Genomic DNA, 21,407 nt, shown 5'->3' on the forward strand with positions numbered 1-21,407 from the left:
GTAGAGCTCAGAGCAGAACCCTGCTGGGCTCAATCCCCAGGACCCTTCACCTACACAGCGAAGAAAGACCGGGAGGCAGACTGCTCTCAGCAAAGGGAGGCCCGACAGGCAGACGGGAGGGAGGGAGAGTGCTCCAGGAGGTCGCGTTGGTCTGGGCCGTCCTGGGGTTTGAAGTAGACAAGGGGGACAACATGGCCTGGATGGCTAGGCAGGCCTGTCACAGGGGCTGCATGTACCAGGGAAGGGAGCGTTGGGGCGGGGTCCTCTCATTCCAAGCCCTCTGTGCCCTTCAGACCGGGATTGCATGGGCGTGCCAGAAACTTCCTGGACCAACGTTTCACTTCAGGGGTGAGGAAGTAAAGACCAGGCCAGGGGAATGACTTCCCTGCGTGTAATAGCCGCGCTTCCTGACTCCCAGCCCAGCGCTCACCCACACCACGCTCAGTGGCTCACAACACCAGCCACCTTTCAAGGGCTCAGAAGCCAGGAGCGGCTGCTGTGCCTGGTTACGCTGATACTTTCAACATCGGGGAACCGTCTGTTGGACCAGCGACTCCAACCCTTGAACCTTGACCAGGGCAAAGGATGGTGCGCCCCCGCGGGTAGACTCTTCTCGCAGGGAGTAAAAAATCTGTGCCACCCAGGCCTGATGTTCCTGGGCTGTGATATTCTCTCTATACACGAGGCCACAGCAATCGACCCTCTGTGGGCCCACAGAGCCCGTCCGACCGCTTCTGCTCAGGGAGTTGGAAGTGTCTGGGGGCTGGAAGGGCTCAACTGGGAGCAGACCCCGCGCACAGGGGTCAGAGGTAGGAGCACGTGGCTGGCACACGCTGGGGAAGGTCTGCTCAGGGCTCCCCTGCTGGACTGGAGGCCATCAGCGTCTCCGCCTCTCCCCCCTTCCAGCCAGGGACTCCTGAAATCGTCTTCCCTTTGAGGCCGGGAGATAGAAACCCAGAAGAGGCCCTTCCGCTGGGCTTCAGGACAGCAAGTTTGCATTCTGGCTCCGCCATGTGGCCCTGGGCAAGTACCTTCCCCTCTCCTCCTTGGCTTCAGTCCAACATGGAGGATGGGCACTGGGGACCTCCAGTCTGACCCGGTAAGGAGCCCGAAGGTTTAGAGAAAGGAGAAATCAGGGCAGGCAACCCACAGCAATAGAAAACAGTAACACTAAACATGGCTAATATTAAACTTTTCACGTGCGAGCTACAATACTAAGCTTTTTTGGGAGGTACTAAGAGTTAAACCCGAGGGACACTCTACTTCTGAGCTGCACCCTGAGCACTTTATATATTTTTCTTTTCTTTTCTTTTCTTTTTTTTTTTTTTGGTACTGAAGATCGAACCCAGGGGCATTCTACTTCTGAGCTACAACTCCAGCCCTATTTTTTGTTTTTAATTTGAAATAGGGTCTTGCTACTTGTAATCCCAGTACTTGGGAGACTGAGACAGAAGGATCATAGGTTCAAAGACAGACTTAGCAACATAGAGAGGCTCTTTACAACTTAGTGAGACCCTGTTTGAAACAAAAAATAAAAAGGGCCGGGGTTGTAACTTGGAGGTAGACTGTCCCTAGGTTCAATCTCCAGGACTATACACACACACACCAAAAAAGAAAAAAGAAAAAGAAAAAGAATATTATTAATCCGGGCATGGTGGCACACGCCACTGGGGGACTGCGGCTGAAGGATCACAGGTTTGAAGCCAGCCTCAGTAACTTAGCAAGGCTCTGAGCGACTTAGCAGGACCCTGTTTCCAAACGAAAAACACAAAACAGGGCTGGGGGGATTAGCTCAGAGATAGAGCACTCCTGGGTTCAATCTACACACACATACACACACACACACACACACACACACACACACACACACACACCACACTGGACTGTCATCAGCCAGGGAACTGTCAGTTTTATCTGACCCCGCTGGTCTCCAGTGGGGCCTCACGTCAGCCGCACACTAGAGTTGCCTGGGGAGCTTTGTAAAAATACAGATGTCCAGGCCCCACCCCAGACTAATTAGCTCAGATTCTCTGTGGGTGTGGCCAGGTATAAGTGCTTATAAAGCTCCTAGGTAATTCTAAGGTGTAGTCAAAATTCTTACCTCTGCCCTAGAAGCTGACTGCGTGTGTGTGTGTGTGTGTGTGTGTGTGTGTGTGTGTGTGTTACTAGGGATTGAACCCAGGGACATTCTACCTTTGAGCTGTACCCCCCAGCCCCAATTTTTTTTCTTACTTGCAAACAGGGTCTCATTAGGTTGATGCGTCTCACTACTTGCTGAGGCTGTCCTCAAACCTACGATCCTCCTCTCTCAGCCCCCCAAGTACTGGGACTACAGGTGTGTCCCCCCACGCCTGGCTATTTTTTTTTTAACTTTGAAACAGGGTCTCACTAAGTTGCTGAGGCTGACCTTGAGCCTGCGATCCTCCTGTCTCAGCCTCCCAGATACTGGGATTATAGGCTTGGCCACCTCAGCCAGTTTAGGTCTTCGTTATTGGTCAGTTCTGATGTAGGTAGTTCTTAGAAGGTCTTCTTTAGCTGGGCGTGGTGGCGCACGCTTGTAATCCTGGCGCTTGGGAGGCTGAGACAGGAGGATCACGTAGGTTCGAAGCCAGCCTCAGCTACTTAGGCTCTCAGCAACTTAGTGAGACCCTGTTTCCAAACAAAGTATAAAATGGGTCTGGGAGTATAGCCTGGAGGTAGAAAGCCTCTGGGTTCCACCTCCAGTACCACCAAAAAAAAAAAAAAAAAAAAGAAGAAGAAGAAGGTCTTTATTGGTCAGTTCTGATATAGGTAGTCCTTAGAAGCTCTTCTTTATTGGTCAGTTCTGATGTAGGTAGTTCTTAGAAGCTCTTCTTTATTGGTCAGTTCTGATATAGGTAGTTTAGAAGCTCTTTATTGGTCAGTTCTGATGTAGGTAGTTTAGAAGCTCTTCTTTATTGGTCAGTTCTTTTTTTTCTTTCTTTTTTTTTTATTGGTGCACTGTATTCATACATCATAGTGGGATACAAACTTTTGTAGACATACATGCACACATCGCCCAGTCAGCCCCCACCTGATCCCCACCCCATTCTCTCCCCATCCCTCCCTCTCATGCTTGGCTTAGTGGTTGACATCTAGTATTATAGCAATTTATCCAAAATTAAAAATGATAATCTCACATAACAGTTTCATTTGTCTGATACCAAGCTTTTGATGACTTAAAGATAACATTTCAATATTTCTTTTTATTTTCTTTCTTACCAGAGAATATTTTTTTTCTATTTTTTTAGGTGAAACTATCATCTATTTATATATTTATTTTTCAGAAAAAAAAATCTATTCTAATATGGAAAATGGACTCTAGATACCCAAAACGATCTTGAAAAAGAACAAAGCTAGAAGATATATATCTTCTGATTTCAAACCATATAAAGCTACAATAATTGAAACAGTGTAGTACTATTCTAAAGGCAGATATATAAACCATTGGAGTTAAATAAAAGCCTAGAGCTAAATTCTTCCCTATATTGTCAAGTTATTTTTGATAAGGTTTCCACGAACATTTGGTGGTGGAAATAATAATCTTTTAACTAAATATTGTTGAAACATAATAATTACATGGAAAAGAGTAAAGTTGGACCCTTACCTAATCCCATATACAAATATTAACTCAAAATAGATAAAAGACCTAAATATAAATCTTAAGACTATAAACTTTTAGGAGAAAATCTGGGTCATAAACCTCACAACACTGAAATTGGCAGTGATTTCTTGGATATGATTTCAATGGCACAGGCAACAGAAGAGTATACAAACTCCCTAAAAAAAAAAAAAATATTGTATATCCAAAGACAATGTAAACAGAGTTAAAAGTTACTAATAGAATGGGATAAAATATTTCCAAATGCTCTATCTGAAGGTATATTAATATTCCAACTAGAAATCCTAAAAATTAACAACAATAAAGGCAAACAATACCATTTAGAGATAGGTAAAAGACTAACATAAATAATGAATCTCCACAGATAACCAGTCTTAGTTGTCTGTTGGATGGAAACTCTTGTTTCTCTGGTTCTGGTGTGTGTTACCTATTTCTTCTTTGTAGTTAATCTCTTTGAGTATTTTCTCTAGCGCTGGTTTTGAAGACATAAATTCCTTCAGTTTCTGTTTGTCATGGAAGCTTCTTATTTCTCCATCTAATTTGATAGAAAGTTTTGCTGGGTAGGCAATTTTTGGCTGGAAGTTGTTTTCTTTCAGAGTTTGGAATATGTTACTCCAAGCCCTTCTGGCTCTCATGACTTGGTTTGGGAAGTCTGGAGTGATTCTAATTGGTTTGCCTCTGAATGTCACTTGGCCCTTTGTTTTTGTTGCCTTTAAGATTCTCTGCTTGGCTTCCACATTGGTCATTTTGACAATTATGTGGCGTGGGGATCCTCTTCTCCGATCCTGTCTAAAGGGAGTTCTATAAGTTTCCTGGATCTGTGTATCAACCTCTTGCTCTATGTTTGGAAAATTTTCTGCTATTACTTCCTTGAAGAGATTGTTGATCCCTTTGGTTTCACATTCTTTTCCCTCCTCTATTCCAATTATTCTTAGGTTAGCTCTCTTAAAATGGGCCCATATTTCTTCAATATCAGATTCCTGCTGTCGGATATTTTTTCCTAGATTAGAAACTATGCGTTCATTTTTGGAATGATCATCTTCTAAGAGCGAGATTCTGTTCTCCATGTGGTCTAATCGGTTGCTTGTGCTTTGAATTGAGGCCTTTACTTCATTAATTGCATCCTTTATCTCTTTTTGGCTCTCTCTGAGTTCTTTTCGAAGCACCTCTATTATTTCTACAGTTATTTTCCTGATTTGATCTTCTAGAAATCTCTGATTTTCTGTTTTATCGGGTTCTGATGTTGTGGGGTTGTGGGAATTCATTGCTCCAGTATTATTTCTCTTTCCCATGATTCAGGAAGTTTGTGCCTTCTCTGGGTTCTTCCCTTGGGTCACTATGACTTCACTTAAGGTGTTCTGGATCTCGAGTCTGTAGTATCTCAGACCCCACTACTCCTTTACTGGGTTGTATCACAGAGTCTCCGACCCAGAGAGTCGATAGAGGCTGCTTTAGACTGTGGGGGGTGCCAGGTTGCACGTTCTCCTATGGTGTGATATCTCTGCCACCGCCACTCCCTCACTGGGTCAAGTCCCAGGAGGCACAATACTGGGATTTCTCCTCTGTGGCCCGCAATTTGACTCACTGTTCTTGAGTACGCAGATGTAGCTGTACTGGATTCGGTGAATTCACTGCTGCTGCCGCCGGTGGCAATATGGCGCCGCTGCTACTCCCTCGGCCGTGAGGCTGGCGTATTTCTTCTTGGTTTTGATTTCCACTCTGAATCCCTGCAGCGTGTGCTGAGCTCAGCCACTGGGAGCTTTAGATTTTACCTGCGGCGAGAAATCCTGCCTGTCTGTTCCGCAGCGGCTCACCTCGGCTTGCTGTAGCCGTCCGGTGAAGTTGCCGCTGCCGCTAGCAGTATGGCGCTGCTGCCCCGGTCTCGGGCGTGAGGCCGGTGTATCTCCTCTGTGGCTCTGAGCTCTGTTCTCAGTCCGCTTTCTCTCTGGAGCCTGGTGATTTTTTTGTTTCTCTGGTGATGGTGTTTTCTGGCTATGAAAGGCGCTGATTTTGTGGTAATGGAGATTAGTTGTTAGCGGGGCTCTTAAGCCTCGCTTTTCTCGGTCGCCATCTTCCTGGAAGTGCTGGTCAGTTCTGATGTAGGTAGTTTAGAAGCTCTTCTTTATTGGTCAGTTCTGATGTGGGTAGTTTAGAAGCTCTTCTTTATTGGTCAGTTCTGATGTAGGTAGTTTAGAAGCTCTTCTTTATTGGTCAGTTCTGATGTAGGTAGTTTGAGGACTTTACTGTCCTTGGGCTCATTTGTTTTCTCAACTTGTCCCATTTTGTACTAAGGAAGGTTCCGTTCAGAACCAGGTCAGACAGCGGATAACAACAAAGCTTAGAATCTGGAGGGTGGAGGGCGCTTTCCCTTTTTTTGTTTTTCTGGGTCACAGAACATAATATATGGTGCATGCAAAAGAAAAAAAATTTAAACTCCTGTAATCCCAGTATATGGGAGGCTGAGACAGGAGGATGGCAGGTCTGAGGCCAGCCTGGGCAATTTAGTGAGACTCTTAGCAACTTGGTGAGCCTGTTTCAAACTAAACATAACATAGGAGCCGGGCGTGGTGGGCACGCTTGTAATCCCAGCATTCGGGAGGCTGAGACAGGAGGATCGCTGTTCGTGGACAGCCTCAGCTACTTAGTGAGGCCCTCTGCAACTCAGTGAGACCCTGTTTCAAAATAAGAATAGAAAATAGGGCAGGGGGTGTAGCTCGGAGGTCGAATGCCCCTGGGTTCCATCCCCAGACATGCAAAACAACAACAACAAAAACAAAAAACAAAAAAAACATAAAATAGGGCTAGGGGTATAGCTCGGAGGTAGAATGCCCCTGGACTCAATATCCAGTACCAAAAACAATAAAAATAAAAAAATCAATAAATAAGCCAGTGTGGTGGCGCACACTTGTAATCTCAGTTCTTGGGAAGCTGAGACAGGAGGATCCCAGGTTCGTGGCCAGCCTCAGCATCTTGTGAGGCCCTCCACAACTTAGTGAGAGTCTGTTTCAAAATAAGAAATAAAGCCAGGTGTGGAGGCGCACACTTGTAATCCCCATGCTTGGGAGGTGGAGACAGGAGGATTGCGCAGGTTCAAGCCAGCCTGGCTTAAGAGACCCTGTTTCCAAATAAAATATAAAATAGGGCTGGGAGTATAGCCTGGAGGTAGAAGGGTTCCATCCACAGTACCACCATCAAAAAAAAAAAAAAAAAAAAAAAAGAAATAAAAAATAGGGCTGGGGGTGTAACTTGGAGGTAGAATGCCCCTGGGTTCAATCTCCAGTACTATACACACACACACACACACACACACACACACACACACACACACACATCAGTAAATAGGACTGGGATTGTAGCTCAGGAGTAGAATGCCCTGTGGGTTCAATTCCCAGTAAGAAATCAAGAAAGTAAAATGACAAACAAAAAATTCGGAGTCACGAAGTGGAAAGAAGGCTCGTGTCATTCTGCCAGCATCTGAAAACTGGGATTCAGGAACGCGTTTTGCAAAATCGTGCTTTCCAAGGAAGCAGATAACCGGTGGTATGTTGCAAGATTCTTGTCAGAGGAAGAGGATCCAAGAACAGATGGTGCAAGACTGAGCTGTCAAGGGAGCGCCTCTTACTGGCAGACCTGGGACGCGCGTGCAGATTGCTTGACCGCTCTCTGGACAGAAGGGTTAGCTAGGCCAGCCCGGGGAGGCAGGTGCCCGTCTGAGGCGGCCCGAGGGCGCCCTTAGTTCCTGGCTTCCTGGCCTCCTGCCCTTCACTTCCGGTCCTCAGCGCCGGCCATCCCGGTGCCTGGTCCTTGGTCAGCCCCTAGCTTGTGCCTCTGGGCAGCGCCCAGGCCCAAAGGACCGGTTTCGGGCTTGTGCCTAGCTCTGCACCTGGCAGGGCTGGGGCTGGGGTGTGGAGAGGAAGGCGCAGCCCCACCGTGTGGCCCAACCTCAGAAGGAAGTCTGGTCACCAGGGGGAATTTCCCCGGGTGGAGGAGGTCTCACGTCTATGCAAATACAGCACCCCAGTTAACTCGGCCTCCCTCCCTCCCCGGATCTCCGGGACCCATCGCAGAGGGACAGAGGAGTGAGGGGAGCTAGCAGGGCCTGAACGCTCTCCTGGTGTCCTGCCAGGCCCCCTGGCACACGGGTCCTGTCCCATCCTTCAGTGTGGGAAACTCATACAGCCCGCAAGAAGAGGCTCCATGGCCAGGGAGGAAGCAGAGTTCCAGCCCCGAGGGGTCGGCCCGGGGGACAGTGACCTCTTGCTGGTGTCGGCGATAGCCAGGGGGCTCCGGAGAAGTCTAGCAGTTTCATTTCAGCTTCCTGTCCTGCTCGCTGGGGGAATTCTGTCTTGGGGACAGACCCTGACTCACTTCGGGCAAATCCCAGCACTCTGGTTCTTCAAGGCCCCTCAGGGGCAGGGGCCAGCGATAGGCTGGCACCGTTAACCCTTTCACCGCCAGCCTCCTGAGCACCCTGGGAAAGGTGGGGGGAAGGGGGTCCACGCCTCCCAAGGGAATCTCTCTTTCCTTCCTTCATTTTATTTTATTTTATTTTATTTATTTATTTTTTTTTGCGGTACTAGGGATTGAAGCCAGGGGCATTTTACCTCTGAGCTACACCCTCAGCCATATTTTTTTTATTGTGAAACAAAGTCCCCTTAAGTTGCAGAGTGCCTCCCTAAGTAAAGTAGCTGAGGCTGGCCTTGAACCCATGATCCTCCTGTCTCAGCCTCCCAAGTACTGGGGTCACAGGTATGGGCCACCAAACATTCCCCTTTTGCAGATGATAAAAGCAAGGTATAAGTCGGGCGTGGTGGCCACGCTTGTCATCCCAGCATTCGGGAGACTGAGACCAGAGGATCGCGGTTCACGGACAACCTCAGCTATTCAGTGAGGCCCTCTGCAACTCAGTGAGACCCTGTTTCAAAATAAAGAATAAAAGAAAAAATAGGGCAGGGGGTGTAGCTCGGAGGTCAAATGCTCCTGGGTTCCAACCCCAGACCTGCAAAAAAAAAAAAAAAAGCAAGGTATAAAATCGACAGTCACCAGGGGCCAGCTGGGATTTGATCCCAGGCCTGCCTGCTGCAAAAGATCTACCACTGTGTGAGCCGCTAAGCGAGTAGAATTCCCACTGGCTTCACACCAGCTGTAAAATGGGGAAGTCTCCTCAGGAGACCTGAGGCCTGGCAGGGAAAGGAGAGGTTCTAAAGCTCAGGTTAGGCCACTTGGCACTGCGCAGAGGAGGGGCCGGGCATGGTGGTCCAGGTTTGTCATCCGAGCACTTAGGAGACTGAGGCAGGAGGATTGCAGGTTTGAGGCCAGCTTCAGCAACTTAGTGAGATCCTCTTTCTTTTCTTTCTTTTTATTTTTTGATGGTACTGGGGATGGAACCCTTCTGCCTCCAGGCTACACTCCCAGACCTATTTTATATTTTTTATTTGGAAACAGGGTCTCTTAAGCCAGCCAGGCTGGCTTCGAACCTGTGCGATCCTCCTGTCTCTGCCTCCCAAGCGCGGGGACAAGCGTGCGCCACCAGGCCTGGCATGAGATCCTGTTTCAAAAGATAAAAGGAGCCGGGCGTGGTGGTACAAGCTTGTAATCCCAGCATTCGGCTGGGGGTATAGCTTAAATGCCCCTGGGTTCCATCCCCAGTACCACAGATATAAATAAATAAATAAATAAATAAATAAATAAATAAATAAATAGGGCTGGGGGTGTAGGTCAGGGTAAGAATGCCCCTGAGTTCAATTCCCACTACCACATACAAAATAATCAATCAATCAATAAATAAAATTAAAAAGCAGCCCCTCCTAAGCAGCTGCCCCCTTGCGGCCCCAAGACCAAGGGTGGCCCCTCCGTACCAGGAACTTCAGAAGTGATTTCCAGGGGCCCAGCGTGAGGGTGCATGCATGTTATCCCAGCATTGGGGAGGCTGAGACAGGAGGATCGCAGTTCATAGACAGCCTCTGCTACTTAGTGAGCCCCTTTGCAACTCAGCGAGACCTGTTTCAAAAAATAGGGCTGAGGGTGTAGCTTGGGGGTAGAATGCCCCTGAGTTCCATCCCCAGTACCCCAGTACTGCAAAAAAAAAAAAAAAAAAACAAAAAGAAGAAGAAGAAGAGATTTCCAGCCTGCGGTGGGGAGCACTGGCCTTGGTGCTCACCTCAGAGGGTGTCGCCATTGCAGAAAGTACCGGGTGCTTATAAAGTTCCGGGAGCCTGGACTGCAGTTCCTGGCCCTCCCGGTGACCTCGCCGTGACCTTGGGCCCCACCTCTCTCTCCTGGAAGTGACAGCTGTCTCATCCTAGCGCAGAGGGAGCCAAGACTCTAAGGCCCCTTCCAGCCTCCTCCTCTCCCTCTGAGCCGGCCGCGGTTTGAGCTTCCGCTTTCTCTTTCCGTTTTGTGAAACTCCCCTCCCCGCCCTTCTCCCAGCTGAACTTGGCAGGCAGAAGCAATCTCCAGGGCTGTTTTGGAGAGAGCGGGTGGGAGGGACTCGGGACCCGGGCTCAGGTTTGTAGCATCTAGCTCGCCGCGGGGCACAAGGCACAGGTTCAGAAAGCGGAAGGTGTCTGCTGCCTCCTCTCCTCCAACTCCAAGAAAAAGTATTGTTGTGTAGGTGTGACAGCCAGCGGGGTGGCCACAATCCCTCCCAAAGGGCCACCCTGCCTTCGTTGTGTGTGTGTGTGTGGGGGGGGGGCACTGGGGATGGAACTCAGGGCAGTCTCCCTCTGAGCCCCCCCTCCCCCCTGCCCTATTTTATTCTTTATCTTGAAATAGGGTCTCACTTAGCCGGGCGTGGTGGTGCACACTTGTTAATTCCAGTACTTGGGAGGCTGAGACAGCAGAATCACAGGCTTGCGGCCAGCCTCAACTACTTAAAGAGGCCCTCTGCAACTTAGTGAGACCCTGCTTCAAAAATAAAGAATAAGCCAGGCGTGGTGGCGCACGCTTGTAATCCTAGTTCTTGGGAGGCTGAAGCAGGAGGATTGCAGGTTCCAGCCTTAGCTACTTAGGCCTCTGAAACTTAGTGAGACCCTATTTCACAATAAAGAATAAAAAACGGGACTAGGGGTGTAATTCAGAGGCAGAATGCCCCTGGGTTCAATCCCCAGTACTGCAAAACAAACGAACAAACAAAGTCTCACTAAACTGACTTGGGCCTAAGTAGCTGAGGCTGGCAGCGAACCTGTGATCCTCCTTTCTCGGCCTCCCAAGTACTGGATGACAAGTGTGCACCGGGTACTCTGTATTCCTTCCTTCCTTCCTTCCTTCCTGCCTGCCTGCCTGCCTACCTTCCTATCTTTTTTTATTTTTGGTGGTAACAGGGATTGAACCCAGAGGCATTTTACCTCTGAGCAAAACCCTCAGCCCAATTTATTTATTTATTTGGAAACAGGGTCTAAGTTGTGGAGGGCCTCGCTAAGTTGTCCAGGCTAGCTTTGAACCTGTGATCCTCCTGTCTCAGCCACCACGCCTTGCTCTCTATCTTACTGTACTATCCTTTTTGGTTCTGGATGCCTGTGTGATCCACCCCTCACTGTAGCAAGGGGGAACCTTAGGCCTGTGAAGACCAGGATGACCTGCCCCAGGCCACACAGCAAGGGAAGGACGAGGGCAGACCGCCGGAGTATGCATGCTGGGCTGCAGCAAAGGGGCCTGGCCAGCCGGCTGGGAGCGGAGCCCTGGAGTCAGCTGGCAGCCCCACGCCACCATCACGGGACGATCTGAGGTCCAAGTCACAAGTAGATGCAGGATGGGGACGGGAAGACAGAAAGTGCCGCTGAGCCTGTCCTCTTATCGCCACCCCAGCCAAGTGGAAACTTTCGAGGGCTCCTCCCCAGATTAGCCTCGCACCCAGATTAGCATGGCACCCCTGCAGAGCTCAGAAAAGGAAGCTTGGCTGCAATGGATGAGGAGGAAGTAGAACGGAGAGAGGGGACTGAGACCCAGAGCGGGCAGGGCACCTCCCAGGTGTAGGCAGTTCAGACGCCTGCTGGGCCCCAGGTCCCAGGCAGAAGGCAGAGGCTCCTATTGTAGCCAAGGCTGGCTGCGAACCGAGATCCTCCTGTCTCAGCCTCCCGAATGCTGGGATGACAAGCGTGCGCCACCACGCCCAGCTTTAAGTTTTTATTTGAAACGGGGTCTCACTGGGTTGCCTCTCTACATTGCTGAAGCTGCTTTTAAACCTGTGACCCTCCTGTCTCAGCCTCTCAAGCCCTGGGATTACAGGTGTGCATCGCATGCCTGACTCAGTTCTCTGAATTTGTAGATAAGAATACAGAGCGCACGGCCCCAGAAAGCGGAGTGTGTTGATGCTAAGGAGCCTGGGCCCTGACCCCTGGGCCTGCACAGCGCTGGGTGGGGCACATGGGAGGGATTGCCAGTTTGCCCAAACTCATTGATTCCTACCTCTCTACCCCCAGCACACTCAGTTGGCACCCACCACCCTCTCCCCTCCGCCATTCAAAGCACACACATCACTCGTTTTAGAGACAGAGGTTCATTATGTTGTAGGATTTGACAAAGCCCAACCCAGGGCAGGGTGCAAGGGACAGGGCAGGGGAGGGCTGGAGAGGAGGGAGACGGAGCAGGGGGGCACCATCTACGGTCCTTCAGTGCTTGTCGCGAGCAGGAGTGACCGTGTAGGCCCCGGAGTGCCCCTGGGCCATCTTGAGCTGGGTTGAAGACAAGAGCCCCCCGCCCCCCACCCCCCTAGTCTCTGGAGCTGGAACACCGGCGTGGCTGTGGCAGCGATGTGCTGACCGCTTCTTGGCAGAGGGGCGGCCCTAGTCCTCACCGCCACAGAGGGCCAGCAAGGCCTTCAGGAAGTCTCCAGAGGTGTCGCCCTGGTGGGGAGGAAGGAGAACAGAGTGAGTAACAGCTGTCCCGGTCGCCACGCCCCTCCCTCCTAGCTTGGGCCTCTCTCCTGGGCTTCTCCGGGCCACAGAGGGAGCTCCAGAGGCCAGCGAGGCCTCCCGTACACACAGAGCCAGCGTGCCGCCTGGCTCCTGGGCTCTTCATGCTGCTGGGGCTCTGCACGGCAGGGCCTCCCTCCCTCCAGGGGCAGCTCTGGCCTCTTGATTTTATTGTATTTATTTTTTGTGGTACTAGGGATGGAACCCAGGGGCATTCTACTTCTGAGCTACATCTCCATCCCTATTTTTTATCCTTTATTTTGAAGCAGGGTCTCATTAAGTTGCAGAGGGCCTCACCAAGTTGCTGAGGCTGGCTGCAAACCTGCGATCCTCCTTTGTCAGCCTCCCAAGCGCTGAGATGACAAGTGTGCGCCACCACGCCCGGCTACGTGGAAACTTGAAACTGCCAAGTTTCCCGTCTATGAGGCGCTACCGGTTTAGATTCCCCCGCAAGCTTTAGGATCTTCCCAGTCTCGAAGACCAAAGACAGGGCTCCATTAGTCAAAGAAGCCAGACACAAAAGGTCCCGCACCACGGGACACGAGCCCATTTACATGAAACGCTTCGAAAAGGCAAGTGTTTAGAGACAGAGTCACCTGAGGGCTGCCTACAGCCCGGCGAAAATGGGTCACCAGAGACATCCTAGTGGATGAAGGAAAGTTTAGAAACTGTATTCTTGTGCTTGTTGCCCAACTCAGGAAGTTTACTGTTACCATAAAACAGGTGAATTTTATGTAACTTATGTTTTAATTTAAAAAATTCTCTTTTTTGGGTCAGACCCAGGGGCATTCTGCCTCTGAGCTATACTCCCAGCCCCGTTTTTTTTTTTTCTTCCAGATTTTTATTTTTTATTTGGTGGTACTGGGGGTGGAACCGAGGGGCTTTCTACCTCCAGGCTACACTCCCAGACCTGTTTTTATATTTTATTTGGAAACAGGGTCTCACTAAGTCGCTGAGAGCCTCACTAAGTAGCTGAGGCTGGCTTCGAACCTGTGCGATCCTCCTGTCTCAGCCTCCCAAGCGCGGGGATTACAAGCTTACGCCACCATGCCCGGCTTATTTTTTATTTTTTTAATAAATTTTTATTGGTGCATTGTAGTCATACATCTTTTTTTTTTTTTTTTGGTGGTACTGGGGTTCCTGGAAGCCCTTCTACCTCTGGGCTACACTCCCAGACCTATTTTTGCATTTTTATTTGGAAACAGGGTCTCCTAAGCCAGCGCGCGGGGCTAGCTTCGAACCTGCGCGATCCTCCTGTCTCTGCCTCCCAACCGCGGGGATTACAAGCGTGCGCCACCACGCCCGGCAATAGTCATACATCTTAATGGGATAAAAACTTGTGGAGACATGCATGCACACACCCAATCAGCCCCTACCCAATCCCTAACCCTTCCTCCCCTGCCCTCCTCCCCACGCTTGGCTTCCTGGTTGACTCTGATATGTCTAAGTACATCATGTGCTTTAAAGAGTTTCCCTCGTCCTCCCTCTTCTCCCCTCAGGTATGTCACCTTAATTTCTCCTCTAGAGGGTCCCTTCTTCATCTAGAGTTCCTCCTGTTACCCATTTCTCCCTAATTTTTGCACATTAGGAAAAGCATCTGATTTCTTTTTTTGCGTGTGTGACATTTCACTGTAAATGCCGTAATTCTGTTCTCCCTTAAGGCTCCCAGCCCCATTTTAGTATTATTATTTTATTTAGAAACAGGTTCTCGCTAAGTTGCTGAGGCTGGCTCTGCACCTGCAATCCTCCCGTTTCAGTCTCCCAAGGACTAAGATTATAGGTGTGTGCCACCATGCCTGGCTCCCAATAAAGTTCTTTTTAAACACTAAGAAGTAGGCTCTTGTTTTATTTATTTATTTTTGGTACTGGGATGGAACCCAGGAGCATTTTAGCTCCGAGCGACAACCTCAGCCCTATTTTTTATTCTTTATTTTGAAACAGGGTCTCACTGAGTTGCAGAGGGCCTCACTAAGTAGTAGCTGAGGCTGGCCGTGAATCACGATCCTCCTTTCTCAGCCTCCCGAATGCTGGGATTACAAGCCTGCGCCACCACGCCCGGCTTCAGGCTCTTGTTTTATTTAGCTATTTTTAGTTGTAAACTTTGAGTTCTTTTGGAATGTATGTTAGCATAAACAATAAGGCAGGCCTCCCTTCATTTAGCAACACCCTGTCTGTTCTACAAGGTGACCCACTAAGAAAAGGACCCTCCTGGCCACCTCTCCCTTACCTCGATGGCTTGGTGGAGGGACTTGTCGTATTTTTCAATGAATTCCCGCCGGATGTTGAGTAGGTCGATCTCACTCCGGGAAACCATGATCCTGGTGAGGGTCTTCTCGTCTGTGCCAGCACCCTGTTGGAGCCGAGAAAGAGGGAGACACGGGGCAGAGGAAAGACAGAGCAGTGTCAGGCAAAAAATAGTATGTGTCCTCCCAAACCAGGGTGGGATATTCCGCCTCGATCTCCTGACCCAACTCTCCTGTGCCTAGGACTGCCAGCTGGAGAGGCAGGGGCCTGCGTGGGCTGCCCGTGAGCCGTACTAAACTCACGTCCAGGCACAACCTCAGAACGAGATCTGATTTGGAAAGAGAGTCTTGGCATGGCCACTTGTTAGGATGAAGTCATATTGGACCAGGTATGGCCCTAAGAAGAGAAGGGACCTGGGCACCCACACAGAGGAACCATGTGCGGTCAGAGGAGAGATGGCAGCCATGCACCACAAGCCACAAACAGCAAGGATCCGCGGCCACCGCCAGAGGCCGGGAGAGAGGCCTGGGACAGGTCTTCTCTCGAGGCCTCCGGAGGGGGTCGACCCTGCGGAAACATCGACTTGGGGTTGCAGACCCAATGTGAGACGGTGTCTCCGTCGTCACCTGTCGTAGTAGTGCTCTGCTACAGCAGTGCCAGGAAACAAACACAGGCATGAGGAGCGGGCGCAGGGCGTGGCACACTAGGCCGCCGGGCCGCCTCTGCCCCAGCTCTGCTGCTGAGGGGCCATGCCAGTGTGGGTGAAGTTTAGCATAACCGGGTAAAACGGTCTGGATTTCCAATGTCCTCCTGGCTCTCCTGGAGACAAGGCAGCAGTGCTGGAAGCGGGGCTCGGCTGGGGTTCCTGGGGCTGGCCTTGGGACTGTGCACCCTTCCTCCTCCCCCGCTTTCTCTCTGGCTCCATGGTGTGAGAGCAGAGCCCTTGTGCTCTGCAAACCCAGCCCGACGTGGACTCAACCTCTACATCTCCAAACACCGAGCAAATAAGTCCTCCTCCCTCTAAATGGCGTGGTCAGTTGTTCCGGATTATGGGCTCCATCAAAGGAGGACGCTGCCGTGAGCTCACGCGATGGCCGCGTCGCAGAGGCGGACCCTGGCCGCAGGGGCAATTACCTAATGACCAGCTGCTGCGGCTGGGGACTGAGCTGAGGGGCCCCCGGGTCCTTCCCATCGCCATCAGCAGCGGGGCTGGGGGGCAGCCAGGGAGTGGCTTGTGATTTTTCAGAACAACAGGGCTGAGCACTTGTGACCTTGGACGGCCATGTGTCCTGAGCTCAGAGAGGGCAGGGACCTTGTCAGCTCAGTGCTGTGTCTCCAGAGCCAGCGTCTCGACTCCAGCACCTGCAGCCAGGTAATCCTTTGAGGGGAGCTGCCCTGAGGCTTGAAGGGTGTCTGACAGCTGCCTCTTCCTCCCACTGGATGCCCACAGCAACACTCCCCTCTGTGACTGCGACAACCGAAAATATGTCGCCTCTGCTGAATACTCCCTGGGAACCAAGGTGGCTCCTGACTGAGGACTTTAAGCCCAGAGCCAGACCAGGGCCGACGCGGATAAATCACAGAAGGAAGGCTCAGAGGGCAGAATCTCCACCCAGGGAGGGTGCACCTGTGTCTCTGGGTGCATAAAAGTCAGCGCTTGAAGGCAAAGGGGTAAACTAGCAAGATGTCTTACCTTCATGGATTTGTAAAGCTTGTCGGCAAAGAAGAGAGGCTTGTTCTTGACACTCTGAACTGCGGGGGAGAGGGGAGAGAGGCAGGGAGCTTGGTCAGAGGCGGCACCCCAGGCTCGGGCCGGCTTGCCCCCACCTCCTCTGCCCTCAGCCCGGGTCCGCGGGTCGTGGCCAAGCCCGGGTCACGTTCCGGGGCTGGCTCCTTCGTGTCCCCTCCCAGCGCTGCCCTTTGGCTGCTCCCAGCTCCTCATGGTCTGCTGGTCTGCCCCCCTGCGTGCCTGCTTGAGCTAAGCCAGGCTGGTGTAGGAATCGCAGGGACCCAGGCCCTCAGGACCCAGGACACCGAGCCGCGACCTTCCCGATGCATGAGAAGCCAGGGCGAAGGGCTCACTTAAAACACACGCTCCCTCTCATTCTCTTTCTTTTTTGTAGTACTGGGGATTGAACTCAGGGGCATTAGACCTCCAAGCTATACTCCTAGCCCTATTTTTTTATTCTTTATTTTGAAACAGCATCTTGCTAAGTTGCAGAGGACCTCACTACGTAACTCAGGCTGGTTGCAAATCTACAATTCTCCTGTCTCAGCCTCCCAAGTACTGGGATTATAAGCGTGTGCCGCCATGCCTGGGTTTATTTTTATTTTGAGACAGGATCTTGCTAGGTCTTCTTACCTGCTGGGCTGTCCTCAAACCTGTGATCCTCCTTTCTCAGCCTCCCAAATACTAGTATTACAGGGGTGTGCCTCCACGTCCAGCTTGCAAAGGCTGATTATTCTGGTGTTAAGAGCGTGGGCTTCTTCAAGCAGCCCCTGGTTCCATGACTAGCAATAAACTTTCTGAACCTGAGTCTTCCTCTGTGAAGGCAGCCAATAAACTGGGTGTGGTGGAGCACACCTGTAATCCCAGTACTTGGGAGGCTAAGACAGGAGGACTGCGGGTTTGAGGTCAGCCTCAACAACTTAGTGAGACCTTGTTTCAAAATAAAAAAACAGCCGGGCGTGGTGGCGCACGCTTGTCATCCCCGCGCTTGGGAGGCAGAGACAGGAGGATCGCGCAGGTTCGAAGCCAGCTGCGCGCACTGGCTTAAGAGACCCTGTTTCCAAATAAAAATGTAAAAATAGGTCTGGGAGTGTAGCCCAGAGGTAGCAGGGCTTACAGGAACCCCAGTACCACCAAAAAAAAAAATAAATAAATAAAAAAAATAAAAAAACAAAATAGGGCTGGGGGGTGTGGCTCAGAGAGAGAATGGCCCTGGGTTCAGTCCTTAGTAGCACAAACATAATAAATTAATTACTTAAAATAAAATAAAAAGGCTGGACTTGGGGTATAGCTGTGAGTTAGAATGCCCCTGTGTTAAATTCTCAGTACAAAAAACAAAATAAAACAAGAAAGGTGTATGTGTGCCGGGAGGCGCTATTTCAAGTGCTTTACGTACCCTTAACTAATTTACGTCTTACGGAGTCGCCCTATGGGGCTGGGTACTACTGCTGGTAGTACTACTTACAGAGGAAACCGAGACGCGGGGTGATGGCTTGCCCAAGGACACAGACGCTAGAGAGTGGGGCAGTGGGGGTCCCTGCTTCTAATCACAGCCCCCTGGCCCCCTGGGGCTGCTCCTGGGGGCACAGAGTGACAACAGCAGGCACCCTCCCCAGCCATTCCCCTCTACACATCTTCGTCTAGATATCTTCCTATCTCTGGAATCCACTGCGTTGATTTGTTTGTTTGCTTATTTAGTTAGTTTTTGGCGGTGCTGGGGATTGAACCCAGGGGCATTCTACCCCCTTAAGAGGACCTCCCTCCCGCTGGCCTTTCTGCTCTCAGGATGGCCATCTCTTTTCTTTCCTGAATGTCTGTCTCCCCGGGGCAGGATTCTCTCTACTTCTCTCTCTCTCCCTCCCTCTCTGGGGCCAGGAGGCAGGCCTTAGTAGCGGGGTGGGGCCCTATTTTTATTTTCATCTTGAAACAGGGTCTTTGCTAGGCCGATGAGACTCTCACTAAGTAGCTGAGGCTGGCCGTGAACCTGTGATCCTCCTGTCTCAGCCTTCCAAGAACTGGGATTACAAGTGTGCGCCACAGTGCCCAGCCGAGATGCTATTAATTAATTAATTAATTAATTAATTTTTTTGTGTGTGGTATTGGGGATGGAACCCAGGGGCCTTCTACCTTTGGGCTATACCTCCAACCTATTTTATACTTTATTTGGAAACAGGGTCTCACTAAGTTGCTGAGAGCCTCACTCAGTAGCTGAGGCTGGCTTTGAACCTGTGCCATCCTCCTGTCTCAGCCTCCCAAGCGCGGGGATTACAAGCATGAGCCATCCACCACGCCCGGCTTGAGATGCTATTTATAATGGATGGAAACCTTAGCCTCACACTGACACTTCCTGGTAAGACAAAGAGAGCGTGTGCATCAGTCCAATCGACTCCATAGTAGTAATAAGATACCAGTAACAAAATACTAATAAAACAAGTTCAAGTCAGCGTGGTGGTGCACGCCTGCTAATCCTAATTCTAGGGAGGCTGAGACAGGAGGATCGCAGGTTCAAAGCCAGCCTCAGCTACTTAGTGAGGCTCTCAGCAACTTAGTGAGACCCTGTTTCCAAATAAAATAGAAAATAGGTCTGGGAGAATAGCCAGGAGGTAGGAAAGCCTCTGGGTTCCATCCCCAGTACCACAATAAATAAATAAATAAATAAATAAATAAATAAATAAATAAATAAAGTGTGCTAGGTGGGGGCGTGTCTAGTACCAGGTGTGTGAGCACACACACATCTATCGCACAGGTGCAGCGGCGCTTTGTGCCCTGCAGCCCGGAACAGTGGCCATGCTAGTCCAGTAGCCACACACGTGGGACCCCAGAGGCGACCTGTGGCGGTCTTCGCTCGCTGACCAGAAGCGCAGGCAGCTGCTAAGGCTGTCCTCTCGCAGGGAACCCGGCCATACCCCCGGCCCTGGCCCTCCCCGGGTCCCCGCCAGTTACCGATGGCCACGAACGCGTCCCTGACGTCCCCAGACATCTCCTTCCTGATGATGTGCTCCACGTCGTAGTTGGTCATCTTGATGAACTCCTGGAAGACTAGCGAGAGACGCCGAGGTGAGCAGTGGGCCGGGTCCAGAGGGTGCCGCTGCCCTCCGCCCCAGGCCCTGCAGGCAATGGACAGACGCAGGGCAGGCGTGGCCGCAGCCCAGCAGACACGTGGCACTGGACCACTGGGATGGGGAGGCTGACCGCGGTGGCCTGGGCTCAGCCAGGTCGGGCCATGCCGGAGCCTCCAGCCACCAGGAGCCCCGGGTCTTGACAAGCTCTGAGGACTGAGGCTGGGTAGTGAGGGGGCCGGAGTCCTGGCCACAGCTCTGCCCCGGCTGAGTGACCTGAGCCTCCTGGGCCTGCTGCGTCGAGTGGGATCGAGGGTGCTAAAGGGGATGAGGGTGACGTGGTTCAGAGGAGGTGCCATGGCGAGGTGTGGTGGGTGCCCAGGGCTTTGTGTCTTTTTATTTATTTATTTGCTTATTATTGTGGTACTGGGGATGGAACCCAGGGGCATTCACCCTCTGAGCTACACCCCCTGCCCTATTGTTTATTCTTTACTTTGAAACAGGGTCTCACTGAGTTGCAGAGGGCCTCACTAAGTAGCTGAGGCTGGCCGTGAACCGCGATCCTCCGGTCTCAGCCTCCCGAGTGCTGGGATGACAAGCGTGCGCCACCGCGCCCGACTCCAGCCCTAATTTTTATTCTTTGGTTTTGAAACAGGGTCTGGGTTGCAAGAAGCCTCACTAAGGAACTGAGGCTATCCGCAAAATGCCACCCTCCCGTTTCAGGCTCCTGAATGCTGGATTCTGAGCATGCACCACCACATATTAGTATTATTAGTATTAGTATTAGTAGTAGTGGTGGTGGTGGTGGTGTACTGGGAATGGAACCCAGGAGTATTATTTTCTTCCTTTTTTTGAGGTATTGGGGATGGATATTTTTTAGTCTCACTGAGTTGTGAAGGGCCTCACTAAGTAGCTGAGGCTATTCAGGAACTGTGACAGCCTCCAGAATGCTGGGATTACAAGCGTGCGCCACCTTGCCTGGCTTGTGTCTTATATTTTTGATATGCTCACACAATCATGGGCGTAGAACGCGAATCCCCGCTCCTGGAAAGAGCGCGCAGGCTCGGATTCGGCGCTTGCCCATGTGCCGTGGCTGAGGATGTGAATCACGGGGTCCAAGTCCATCCTTTCAGCCATTACAGTAAAGAGACGTCATGTACTGAAAAGCGCAAGTGGAGCCGGGCGCGGTGGCGCACGCTTGTCATCCCAGCGCTCGGGAGGCTGAGACAGGAGGATCGTGGTTCTTGGCCAGCCTCAGCTACTTAGTGAGGCCCCTTACAACTCAGTGAGATCCTGTTTCAAAATAAAGAATAAAAATTAGGCAGGGGGTGTAGCTTGGAGGTCGAATGCCCCTGGGTTCCACCCCCAGACCCACAAAAAAAAAAAAAAAAAAAGAAAGATAAGAAAAGTGCCAGGTGAAGGCAGGTTAAACTGTAATGTCTCAGTGTGAAGGGCACTTCATGATCTCCCAAGGTCAGGGCCACTGTGGTCTTGTGTGGTGGCCTGTGGTCTTGTGCCATCGCCACCCCTCGCTGCCTGGCTCCTACCAAGCATCGCAGACAAGCTGTGACAGTGAGCCTCAGAATCCTTCTCAACACAGCAGTCTGGGCAGCTCCTCACAAGCCACCAGAGTCGGGCCCTGGGGTGAAATCCACTTGCCATCCTGCACCTGAGCACCCCGCCTGCTTCCCTAAGGGGGAGAAGGGAGTTGGCTGGAGGCTGGCGATTGTCCAGGGCCACCAGGGCTTGCGGCGGCCATCGCTGGGGTGGAGGGGAACTAGAGGCTCTTGACGGAGGGGTGAGAGGCCCTCCTCAGACCTGTA

At 51.1% G+C, this 21,407-nt stretch overlaps 1 protein-coding gene across 1 annotated transcript in view; it reads right to left on the reverse strand.

Moving 5' to 3' along the window:
• Nucleotides 1–12,416: 12,416 nt before the first annotated feature.
• The window catches only part of ANXA6 (annexin A6), a gene marked incomplete at its 5' end in the record, with an annotated part of 48,660 nt that continues 39,669 nt past the window's right edge, over nucleotides 12,417–21,407 (reverse strand). The window contains 4 exons of the mRNA XM_080699363.1: nucleotides 12,417–12,483; nucleotides 14,780–14,902; nucleotides 16,490–16,548; nucleotides 19,469–19,564. Coding sequence (XP_080555489.1) covers nucleotides 12,424–12,483; nucleotides 14,780–14,902; nucleotides 16,490–16,548; nucleotides 19,469–19,564 — 338 coding nt within the window. The 3' untranslated portion in view covers nucleotides 12,417–12,423. The remainder of the gene's footprint in view (nucleotides 12,484–14,779; nucleotides 14,903–16,489; nucleotides 16,549–19,468; nucleotides 19,565–21,407) is intronic.

The sequence above is a fragment of the Muscardinus avellanarius genome (genome assembly GCF_963383645.1).
Source record: "Muscardinus avellanarius genome assembly, chromosome: 7".
In the NCBI taxonomy this organism is placed as follows: Eukaryota; Metazoa; Chordata; class Mammalia; order Rodentia; family Gliridae; genus Muscardinus; species Muscardinus avellanarius.